This window comes from Myotis lucifugus, unplaced genomic scaffold (genome assembly GCF_000147115.1).
Source record: "Myotis lucifugus unplaced genomic scaffold, Myoluc2.0 scaffold_3896, whole genome shotgun sequence".
Taxonomy (NCBI): domain Eukaryota; kingdom Metazoa; phylum Chordata; class Mammalia; order Chiroptera; family Vespertilionidae; genus Myotis; species Myotis lucifugus.
Window position 1 is genome coordinate 1 of NW_005874944.1, and position 12389 is coordinate 12389.

Genomic DNA, 12389 nt, shown 5'->3' on the forward strand with positions numbered 1-12389 from the left:
ATACTAATGGAAACCAAAAGGGAGCAGGCATGGCTATAACTATATCAGATAAAATAGAATTTAAGTAAAAAACTAACAAGAGACAAAGAAGGTCATCATATAATGAGAAAGGAATTGATTCATCAAGAGGATATTACAGTGGTAAATATATACAGTATGCACTCACACCCAGTTTGAGATGAGTAAGTTCTGGGGATCTAATGTGCAGCATGGTGACTACAACAGTGAACAGCACTGTATTATATACTTGATCATTGCTAGGAGAGTTATAGGGGAGCAGGACTTTGCCACCCCAAAATATGTCTCATTGGCATAAAGGTTATTTTGGCTAATTATTTTTTTTCAAGAAACAAAAGACTTAGGAAGAGCTTTCTACCTCCCCCTTCACTGCCTAAAACAATTTAGATAGAGGTCCTGTTTCAGGAAGCTATCACCCTAGATTACTCTGAAGAATACGATCCCGGTGTGGTGACTAGAGGGCAGGGGTGGGGACATGAACTCAGCAATCCTGCTTGTTCAAAGTCCTCTCTGTGTCTCATTGTCTCCACTTGGGATAGCAAATATTTGTTTATCAAACATTTGTTTCTTCACCATGTAAATTGCCTTCCTCCCCTTGGAAGTCTCAGACTCCCAGCCCCTTCCCCTGAGCTCTGGATGGCATATAAGCCTCAATTGCTGGATTGCCTCTGGGCCCTCATTTTCTTATGGAGCCCCAATATGTACAAAATTCAACTTGGGTTTTCCTTGGTTATCTGCCCCATGTCAATTTAATTCTTAAACCAGACATAAGAATCTATAAGGATGGAGGAGAAACTTTTTCTTTCCAACAGAGTAAATCTTAAATGTTCTCACCATACACACCAAAAAGGTCATTATGTGAGGGCATGCATATGTAACTTGCTGTGAGTAATAATTTTGCAATATGTGTGTGTATCAAGTAATCATGTTGTATACTTTAAACAGTGTTATGTGCCAATTATTTCTCAATTCAGTTGTGAGGGAGGATACTTTATTTAAAAAAAATAAGATTGGACATGAATTGATAACTGTGAAATGGGTGACGTATACTAGTATACATGGGTTTCGTCAATATTCTCTTTTGTATATGCTTGAAATTTTTTATTAAAAATGTTAGAAATAAATAAATCACAAAACATGAACCAACCCAAAAAAAAAAAATCTCCAGACAAAAGCTCTTCTAAAAGTTCTAACTCTAGTATAGATGTTCCTTTACTTCTAAATTTGTTTTAATAAGTATAAGGCAAAAATTGTGAAGATAAGAATAACATTCTATAGTTATAAATCATAGTAAATGTCATTTCACTATTTCCTATGTTCACATTGCAGAAAGCTTTGTGCTATAATGATAACTATCTTATTTAGTGGATCAGATGGTCAGTTGATGTCCACCCTCAAATCCAAATCAGGTTCCCAGCCATGGCGTCTGATTCCCGCCCCCCCCCCCCCCCAAAACCCCATTCCCCCACGGATCCCACCCCCAAACCACTTGGGTTCCCCAAGGTGGTCCATCGGGGGGGGGCTGGAGGCTCAACAGCCTAAATCTCCTGAATCTACCCAACTTCTCTACGTCCCCACTGGCACTACCATACCACATATATAATGTGTCCCCCCCAAAATGTATACACACACTTTGAATATTTATAGACAGGGTTTATTAAAATATATTTCATTTTTGAAATTGAGTTATCAGCTGTTAAAGTCTGCATACATTGTTGGGGACACCCTGTATATTTTTATTTTTACTGGCAACTTGTTTCTTCTTTTTTAAAAAATGTTTCCTTGATACATTCAATTGCGATTTAGCCCAACCAAAGCAGATCATGGAGCAGGATGCTAACGTCCCCTCTAAACCACGGCATGATGGTCCTGCAGCGTCTCCCCAGGACTTTCAATGCTGCCGCACATGGTAAGAGCAACGGCTGCCTTGTCCAGTTACTTGTCACTAATGATAACAAGCCAGCTCTGATTCCTCCAACTCAAATTTGCTGGCACTAAGTGGATCCAGTAGGCCAGAAATAATTCATGTTCTTTCTTTCCTATTTAGGAGGAAATAAAAGTGGAGAGGGAATTTACTCGGCCCTCCCTAATTATAATGAAGGCTCTAACATTATGGATCCAGTGGAAAATTACCAAAACTAATTTTCTAGGACGTGTTCTGGGGACTGACTCTTACTAAAATGCTCTGACTTCTGTCCTCTGTCGTCATGGTGGAGCCAAGACAGAGTGGGCAAAAGTAGATTTATAGTTGTAAGTATGTGAAACAGTTTATTCTTATATAATTATTTATTACTTGTTTGTATGAAAACTGTAAACCTATTTTCCCCACTGCTGTATAAATATGCTCAAAAAATAACTTATTTTCTGAAAATGTCCTTTTCCATGCAAGTGAATGATCTTTGTGAGTTCATTTTAACCACCATGTGCACCCAGATGCCTGAGGGACTCTTTCTAAATACACACACCCAGGTGCCGCATAGAGGCTTGTTTGTATTCATGAGATGGGCATATGGCTGAGACATTTTGAAAAGCTTTCCCAACTGATGCCCATTATTGGTTAAAAACTATTTTCTAATTGAACCTAATTTAATTAATCAACTCTGTCCCCTTATTATTGACAATTTTCTTTTTTTAAGATTTTTTAAATTGATTTTTAGAGAGAGAGAAATGGAAAGGGAGAGATAGAAACATCAATGATGAAAGAGAATCATTGATTGGCTGCCTCCTGCACGCCCCCTAGCAGGGATCAAGCCCAAAATCCAAAATTCGGGCATGTGCCCTGAACCGGGAATTAGACTGGCAACCTTTCGGAGCATAGGAGGACACTCAACCAACTGAGCCACACCGGCCAGGGCATTACTGACCATTTTAAACGGGACCCACGACCTCAGCAGAAATGTAACTTTCCAGCTGTGATGCAAAAACGATGAAACTGGCTTGCCACCAACACTGCTCATGAGACTTTGCGGGGGAAGTGGCAACTGCTTCAAATCGATTGCACAAGAACCTTCTACCCACTGGTTGCGACTGGCTTTGGGGTGAGGGTACATAGGCACAGCGTGCGCACGTTTTCCGAAAGGACACGCAGGGCAGTGTGAAAAGGACACGTGCCCAGGCCAACAACAGGGAGGCCTTTGTGAAATGAGAGCTGTTCCCTAGCTTAGAGCGGGCCCCTCATGGAAGCTTCGTCTCTCACCATCGCCACCTTCTCACTCTGGGCTCCCGTCATACTGAACCCTTTGCCCTTCACAGAACATGTTCTGGTCTGTCTCGTCTCTGGAACCCACACAGGCTTCTCCCTTCGCCTGAACCTCCCGCCCTCCCCCTCCTCCTCCCACCGGCCTTACACTCAGTGTCAGATTTGCCTTTGCTACAAACACACAGCGACTGGGCCCCACGTCGTGTCCACTGCCGATGCTCCAGCACAGACAGGAACTCAGTATATATTTGCTGACTAAATAAATGAATACAGTGGGGCCTTGACTTACGAGTTTAATTCGTTCCGAGACCGAGCTCGTTAAGGAGCTCGTTAACTCAAATTACTCTGTCAACTCAATGCAAAAAATCAGCCGAGAGACAGCTGGTATCTCAAAAAACTCGTTTAATCAGGACACTCGTAAGTCAAGGCCCCACTGTGTATTCTTACAAGGGCAGTTCACGCTGTGAGGCATTGAGAGGCCGTAGCATTGTTCTCTAATGAGACTGAAGAGAGTGACCAACTTCCAGTTTATTTGTTTTTTTTTATCCAAGGTTTCTCTCAGAAAATAAGGAGACAAAGGTCCAAATCCCCGTGTTAGGAAACGCCCATGACAAGGCAGGTGAATTAAGCAAAGAAACACTAGTGTTGAAAGTTCCCAGGGCAGTGGGATAGTGGTTCATTTGTACTCAGCAAACTGGTTTCCACTCTGGTTAGGTCCTTTCCCCTTTGGGAGGAGACCGGCTCAGGAGAGAGATGGATGGATGCCCCTTCAGTCCCCCTCACTCGCTAGGAAGCCCTGGGACCCTGCAGACCACAACTGCAAGCTCCCAGGTCACGTGTAGGTCTGAGAGTAAGTGAGCCCACAGCCCTGGGGAGCAGCCAGGCAGTGCAATCGATCTCCTGTCTTCAGGAACTACAGCTTGTCCTCCCTCGGTCAATGACACTGAGAAGGGGTGCCTAAGCCTGGTGGCAAAGAACGCTGGGAGAAGTTGAAATAGGCTCTTATTTCTTTCCCAGTGAGAGTCACAGACTTGAAAATCTCTCCTTGCGGCATCTGATGTTGCATGGACTGACATTTTATAATCAGATCATGGGAATAAAACAGCCTGTAATTGAGCATTATGAAAATGATTGCCAAAGGGAGAAACACTGTCTGCAGCCAATGGGTGTGTCTGACAATTGTTTGGGCTTTGGATAAACTCGGCTTTAGATCTTTGTCCAGGAGTTTGTTTTGTGGGTAGTTCTCCAGGCCCTGACATGGACTTAAGAAAACAGAATCTCCAAACCAGAAAAGCAGGCTGCTGAGACGGTGTGGAAGCTCAGCCCTCCAGCTGAATGTCTACCAGGCCCCCGGAGGAGCGGTTTGCATATTCCTGGGTTCATTTCCCTGGGTTTGTGTTTTGACCTCTGCTTTACATGGGGAGAGCACAGCTTTATAAAACTGTTTATAATGATGTTTCATGGTCGCCTTATGTGTGCTGTAGAATCCTGGCTTTATTTATCTCTGTTTGGGTGGACTTTTCTGTGGAAGTGCTTGAGTCCTTCCACTGAGACAAGTTTCCGGTTGAACTAGCACATGTCACAGTTTGTTGCAATTCTTTGATTTCTTGTCTTCCCTGGGTGAGGTGTGAGCTCCTTTTGACAGCAATCACTGTGTCTTGTGACTCCCCAGGGCCAACTAAATACCTGGCACATGTCGCTTAATATTCAATTAATGGACAGAATCAATAGTTCTTTATCAAGCGGCTATGGTGTCTGACCATTTTTCTAGGTGCACTATTAGATAAAACTATTAGATAAGGCAGAAAGGGTCTCATAGAGCACATTTTCTAGTGGGGAAAACTGGCCAACAACAAGTAAACCACAAGTAAATAATATCGTTTTAAGTTGTAATTAGCACTAGGAAGGAAGCCAACAAGGCACTGAAATAGGAGATAATTGTCCCTGTCTTAAGGCATTGCTACAGCTTTGGCCCATTAGTTTTATTTTTGAGAGCCCTGGGAAGGAATAAAGTGGACTCAAGTGGAAAGTTATAGTCTCATCCTGAGAAAGACTGGCAACTGAATATAAAACTGGGCCCAACAATTCACAGGAGAAATCTCAGTAGCTAATATAAGAAAGAAATGCACAGCCTTATTACTTGTCAGAGAAAGGCAAATTTTAAAAGTACAATATCACTTTACCCCAATCAGATTGCAAAATTTAGAAAGTCTGGTAATGTCAGGTGTTGAGTATATAGAGAAACAGTAAGCCTCGTGCGCTGCTGTTACGAGTTAGAACTGACCAACTCTATGGCACGTTTTCCATAGAAAACCTCCCACCCAGAGAACACTCATAGCTGCATAGTTGTGGTCAAGGGATCCACACTTGAGAAGGAGAAGGAAAAGACACAAGCCAAGGAATTCCATGCATCCGACTATGAGCAGAAGTTCATAATTCAAAGACATTTGAATCATATTCCAGAAAGCCCAGACATCTAAGGGTATATATGAAGCCCATTAGAGTGGCTCCATTGCTGTGGAGGGTTGAGTGAAAGAGGAGATGAGGATAAGGGGTGGGCTGGGGAACGCAATAAAGTAAAAGAGCAGTAAAATGAGGACTCTGGTATGTTCGCTCTAGCTTCAACAATAAAGACAAATCCTCTGGGGGAAGAATGAAGGGGATTTTGCACCTTGAGAGACACCACTCTTGTAGAAAGTTTCTTTACTCTTTGGCTCTCTGCTCAGTGTGAGTAGCTGGAAGGTGCAGTGGTGCACTGAACAGCCAAGTCAGAGTCCAGTGCTTTGCAGGTGAAGTCCAAGCAAGCTATGTCTACTCACTGGGAGGAAGTGACGCTGACCTAGGTGTCAGGCTTCACAGATCAAGTGAAGTTAGCATTGATCAGAAAGGAACTGAATTATACTTAAAGACTTTACTTCTTTAAAGATTACTCGAAAATATTCTCTTTGAAAACTTTGGCATAAATTCAGCTATTTTGCCGAAACCGGTTTGGCTCAGCGGATGGAGCGTCGGCCTGCGGATGGAAGGGTCCCGGGTTCGATTCCGGTCGGGGGCATGTGCCTTGGTTGCGGGCACATCCCCAGTGGGGGATGTGCAGGAGGCAGCTGATCGATGTTTCTCTCTCATCGATGTTTCTGGCTCTCTGTCTCTCTCCCTTCCTCTCTGTGGAGAATCAATAAAAGTATGTTTGAAAAAAAAAATAAAAAATAAATAAATTCAGCTATTTTGTGAAATTCCAGGTCCTAGTCCACAGGCCTATCTGATTGACAAAGCATTGCCACCACCTGCTGACACCATATTTAAATTGCAGTTTTAAGTGTCTGAACAATGACTTCTTTTCCCAACATTTATTATAAAAACTAGAGGCCCGGTGCACGGATTCGTTCACTGGTGGGGTCCCTCGGCCTGGCCTGCACCCTCTCGCAATCCGGGACCCCTCGGGGGATGTAGGACTGTTGGTTTTGGCCTGATCCCCGCAGGCCAGGCTGAGGGCCTCTAGTATGCGTGTAAGATCTTTGATTAATCTCTTCCCGTCCTCCTCCCGCCCCCACTCCCTCTGAGATTCATTAGTCTGTTCCATGTTTCCATGCCTATGCATTGAGCATCTGCCCCCTTAGTGGTCAGTGTGCATCATAGCTATCGGTCAAACAGTCGAATGGTCACTTAGGCTTTTATATACATAGATTATCCAGCATACAGAAAATTTTAAGAAAATGTAAACACTCATATACCCACCAGCAGCCAGAGGGAGTACCTTTTTCTAATTACTAAAAGGACATGACACACCCTCACAGTGGCCCTGAGTCTCACAAAGTGAACCCAAGTGAGGTGGAGACTTCAGATAAGGTGGCCAGGGGAGGTCTTGGTGCTGAGATACAGCTGATGAGTCTTTAGGACAGAGACACATATCCCCAACTTGTTTCTGCCTGGGCGTGGTTTGCTCTTCAGGTGACAAATGAGCCCGGCTGTCTGGAACAAGAATGCCTCCCCCTACTTTCCCAGGGTCTGCACTTGCCTTCTTAGGAATGAACTTGGGTTGTAGCCTCTCCTGGGGGAAGTGAAGAATGGCCCTTGGAACTCCTGTTGCTAATATTCCCAACTGTCCCCATTCAACCCTACTGGGAATGGGAAGATACGGGGCCAGGTGGAGAACTAATTATTTTACTGAACAATGAGAGTCATAAGGCCCCGGGCAGACATTACCTACATTGAAAACACAGAAATCTCTTTGCTGCATGTTGTAGGGGAGGGTCACAGCCAGACTGATATAGCTATTACCTGACAAGTAACCCCAAGAGCCCACCTTGGCGGCCTGGTGGCACACTCCCAAGGCTGTATCCTGAGACTGGCAGCTGCGCCTACTCTCTTCTCTCAGCCCAGGAAGCTTATGAAGATGTAAGAGTGAGGTGACTTTATTATATGAATACTAGCGGATCTAGTTTATATTTTAAGTAAATATAAAAGATTTAAGTAAGTTATTTGAAAACTTCAGTACTTTACAGAAATAAATTTCTCATGATACACCTCTCAAGTGAAGTGATAGTCCAGGTTTGAGAGAGACAAAAAAATTTTTATTTTATTGAAGACGTGATCCTGGGAAGCAGGAGGGAGGAAACCAGCTTCTGCCACTCAGCCCTCGCAGCCCAGGTTGAGCAGGCCATCCAGATCCCATTATCTAAGTATTTGCTGTCTGAGAACTTGCAGACAGAAGACTATGGAAGGGCCTACCATGAAAATGCACCTTCTAGCTTGCTACTCCAATGCGGCCTGCTGACCAGCAGGGCTGGGGCAAGTGCCATCACCTGGAGGCCAGTGAGAAGGACCTCGGGTCACACCCCATTCGTGCTGAATCAGAATCTGGTCAGATCCCCCACTGACTCTTCTGTACTTTGAAATTGTCTTGCTCAAACATCTCTCCCAATGACTATAAAATCCCCCTGTCAATCAGTCTCCCCTCCCAGCATCTACACTAATAAAAGAGAAACATGGTAATTAGCGTACGACCGCTACCCTTCCCATTGGCTAATCAGCATATCCTTATGCAAATTAACTGTCAGCCAGGCAGCTGGAAGCGAACACGAGGCTTGCTTGCTCCAGGGACTGCAGACTCCAACGTTCCCCGCCTAACTTGCCAGCCTCTGAGCTGCAACTCTAAGCAACTATGTACTATGTTGCAAATAAGAAGCTAAACCGGCTGTCAGTCAGCCCCGGACCGCAACATTGTATCGATGTTTTCAGCAGCGAGGCCTCAGAGCTAAAGCTGGCCCAGAATAAAAAAATAAAAGAAAACAAGGAGCAGTTGGGAGCTTTTAGTCACCTGCCAGCCGGAAAACAGCCCTCAGCCCCTCAGCCAGCCTGGCCAGGCACCCCAGTGGGGACCCCCACCCTGATCCAGGACACCCTTCAGGGCAAACCAGCCAGCCCCCACCAGTGCACCAGGCCTCTATGCTATATAGTAACAGGGTAATATGCCTCCCAGCACCGGGATCAGCGGAGCAGCGAGGCTCCCGGGCACCGGGATCAGCGTGACAGGGGGCAGTGCCCAAACCCCCCTGATCGCCCTGCAGCTCTGTGTGTGACAGGGGGCGGGGCCACAACCTCTCTATCCGCCCTGCTCTGTTCCTGACAGGGGAAGGCGCCCCAACCCCCTGATCAGCCCTGCTCTGTGCCTGATAGGGGAAAGCTCCCCAATCCCCTGATCGCCCTGCGGCTCTGTGTGTGACAGGGAGGCGGGGCCACAACCTCCCTATCCGCCCTGCTCTGTTCCTGACAGGAGAAGGTGCCCCAACCCCCTGATCAGCCCTGCTCTGTGCCTGATAGGGGAGAGCTCCCCAATCCCCTGATTGCCCTGCGGCTCTGTGTTTGACAGGGTGCAGGACTCCACCCCCCCCCACGGGCCCTGCTCTGTGTGTGACAGGGTAGAGCCATAACCTCCCCATTGGCCTTGCCCTGAGTGTGACAGTGGCGGTGCCCCAACCTCCTGATGGGCCCTGCTCTGTGTGTGACAGGGGGCGGTGCCCCAACTCCCCTATCGGCCCTACTCTGTGAGTGACAGGGGGGAGCTCCTCAACCCCCTGATCGGCCCTGCTGTGTGTGTGACAGGGTACGGAACCCCAACCCCCCTGATGGGCCCTGCTCTGTGAGTGACAGGGGGCAATGCCCCAACCCCCTTATAGGCCCTGCTCTGTGTGTGACAGGGGGCAGCGCCCCAACCCCCTGATCGGCCCTGCTCTGTGACAGGGGGCAGCACCCCAACCCCCTGATTGGCCCTGCTCTGTGAGTGACAGGGGGCAGCGCCCCAACCCCCTGATCGGCCCTGCTCTGTGCATGACAGGGGGTGGCGCCACAACCTCCCCATCGACCCTGCCTTGAGTGTGACAGGGGGCGGTGCCCCAACCCCCCAATCGGCCCTACCCTGAGCGTGACTGAGGGTGGCATCGCAACCTCCCGATCCGCCCTGCTCTGTGCATGACGGGGCAGCGCCCCAACTCCCCAATCGGCCCTGCTCTGAGCCTGACCAGGGGCTGCACTTAGGGATTTGGCCTGCCCTCTGCCACCCGGGAGCAGGCCTAAGCCAGCAGGTCGTTATCTTCCGAGGGGTCCCAGACTGCGAGAGGGCACAGGCCGGGCTGGGGGACCACCCCGCCCCGAGTGCACAAATTTTTGTGCACCAGGCCTCTAGTCAAAGATAATAATGCAACATAAAGCTAACCAGCAGCCGAGTGAATTGGCAAAGTTTGTAGAAGATGCGGGATTGCACAGAATTAACAGACGTGATCAGCCAGGGGAAAGGCAGCCCTGGACCCCTGAACAAGGGAAGAGGAGTGAATCCACAAGCATGGTCACATTCCCTCAAAAGATAACGCTGTGAATATCTGGGAATGAAGACAGGCTCCTGGAGAAAATGAGGAGGCTCATGAACATCTTTGTAAAAATGACCCACTTTATGACTGTGCCGGGAAGTCAAACACATACAATTTTGTTGAAAAACTGTGCTAAAAAAAAATCAACACTTAACACTCCCGCCACTCGAAGGAGGAGCACATTGTTTTAATGATAACTTCAATGCTATGTGAGATAAGTGACTTTCGTGAGTTTTAGTTCCATTTTTCAAGACAAAGTCTAATCCAAGTGTCACTATTTCTTGTGATTTCAGGCCTTGTTTTAAGTGGATTTTCTCAGGGCCGGTTATATTCCTTTTTCTTTTTGCCTCTGGGACTTGGTTGGGGTGCCTATGACTGGTGTGGGATAATTGACACCAACTTACTCCCCAGGTGGGGGAAGAATTCTTCCTACTCTCCTGTTTCCTGAGTAGATGTTTCGCGCACTGTGATGTCACAGAAGAGGGTTCCCTCAGGTTATAGCTCTAGAGGCAGGTATCTATTCTGTGCTTACCTTGTCGAGCATGAGGAAGTTCTCCAGCGTCTCTCCGTTTTCACAGGTGACATCACCAACCTCTCTCACGGCTCTGGGCAGGACCTCTTGCACCTCCTGGGCAATCATTCCTAGACACAAAACACTCCAACAGGTTGAGTCAGGGAAAGACCTTTCTGGAGAAAATCCTCCCAGGCCTACATCAGAAAGGAACACCGACAGCCACAGGCCACAGGGGAAGTCTTGGCAAATAGATGCTTATCCCTTCTCAGCTTTTGCTTTGATCTACAAACATTTGAAGCAAAGAAGGAATTTTGGGCCATGCATCACTATAGGATTAAGTGGGAGTGCCTTTTCTTTACTTTTCCTTGAGACTCGATGCCAAATGTTGGAAGGGGTGAGTAAATACCTTAAAATTTCTTCACATAGAAGCAAGGGTGGGATATTATCTTGTTTTTTGTTTTGTTTTGGGGAGGGGGTTGTTTGTTTTGTTAGTTTGTTTTCTTTTCCTGCAGAAGGACTTGCCTCCTAATCTGTTCTTTAGGATTCTAGATTGGAATATAAACACCACTTTGGCCCTTCTCTAACCTAGACCTGTCTACTATGCCATTTTCTCTCTCCATCCCAGGATTGCCCTCAAACAGTTTGAGCTGCCATCTGCCCCCTCAACCCTCATCACATGAGTGAGAGGATGCCAGTGAAAAGAAACAGTATATTGAAAATACTCCCCCAGTACCTTGGGGTTCAGGAATGAGATGGGTATTGAATAAAGACAACAGGAATTTCTTTAAGCTTTCCTGTTCTAGTGATTACGGGTTTCACAGAGGAAGAATTAGACCAATAGGATACAGTGGGGCCTTGACTTATGAGTGTCCCGACTAACGAGTTTTTTGAGATACCAGCTGTCTCTCGGCTGATTTTTTGCATTGAGTTGATAGAGTTATTTGAGTTAACGAGTCCTTAACGAGCTCCTTAATGAGCTCGGTCTCAGAACGAATTAAACTCGTAAGTCAAGGCCCCACTGTATTTTCAAATGCCGTAGCACACAACCTCCAGTTAAAGAATTTGGAATTAAGCCTGGCCAGTGTGCCTAAGTGGTTGAGTATCAACCTATGAGCCAGGAGGTCACGGATTGATTCCTGGTCAGGGCACATGTCCTAGTTATGGGCTAGATCCCCAGTAGGGGGCGTGCAGGAGGCAGCCAATCAATGATTCACATCATTGAAGTTTCTATCTCTCTGAAATCAATAGAAATATATTTAAAAAATAATTTGGAATTAAAATTTTCATAGGAGACAATACAAAATTAAAAAGGGAACTTGTGTGTGTACCTGTTTGATGGGCAGTGTTTATTCCCATTGCAGATGCAAACTCAGGTTTGTAGTCATATTCAACAATCCTCATTTGGGCTATTCTTCTCAGCTGTTCATTTGTGTCAACCTAATTGAATTAAAGAAGAGCAGATTTCACCCACTTAGATATTTGCTGTTCAAATCAATGCCCAGAGTGACCCAGAGAGATTAGGCATGTTGAAAATTTGATTGTTTTATCCTGTTGCTCAAATTATTTTAAGAGAAATTTATATTTTTCTCCTTAGAGAAGCCAAAGTTTCAGCTTCCATGTTAGTGACTTCTGTTCACTGATTTGTAAACTGAACCAGTTTTACTAGTATGTCTAAATTCTAGGACAAAAGCTCCCTCATTCACTGCTCCTGCCTTCTTCCCTCTGAGAGGCAAACCCTCTTCCTGAGAATGAGGTTGCTCACTTTGGAGAGAAACAATTGCTGAAGGATTGAGAA

General features: G+C 46.1%; 1 protein-coding gene across 1 annotated transcript; it reads right to left on the reverse strand.

The window, feature by feature from the left end:
- Positions 1-1981: 1981 nt before the first annotated feature.
- On the reverse strand, positions 1982-12019 carry LOC106695864 (myelin regulatory factor-like protein). Its single transcript, XM_014450808.2, has 3 exons — positions 11923-12019; positions 10613-10722; positions 1982-2057 (listed from the first exon to the last, which is right to left on the reverse strand). The coding sequence occupies exons 1-3, from the start codon at positions 11993-11995 to the stop codon at positions 2013-2015; spliced, it is 228 nt and encodes a 75-aa protein (XP_014306294.1). The 5' UTR covers positions 11996-12019; the 3' UTR covers positions 1982-2012.
- Between the last annotated feature and the right edge of the window lie 370 nt (positions 12020-12389).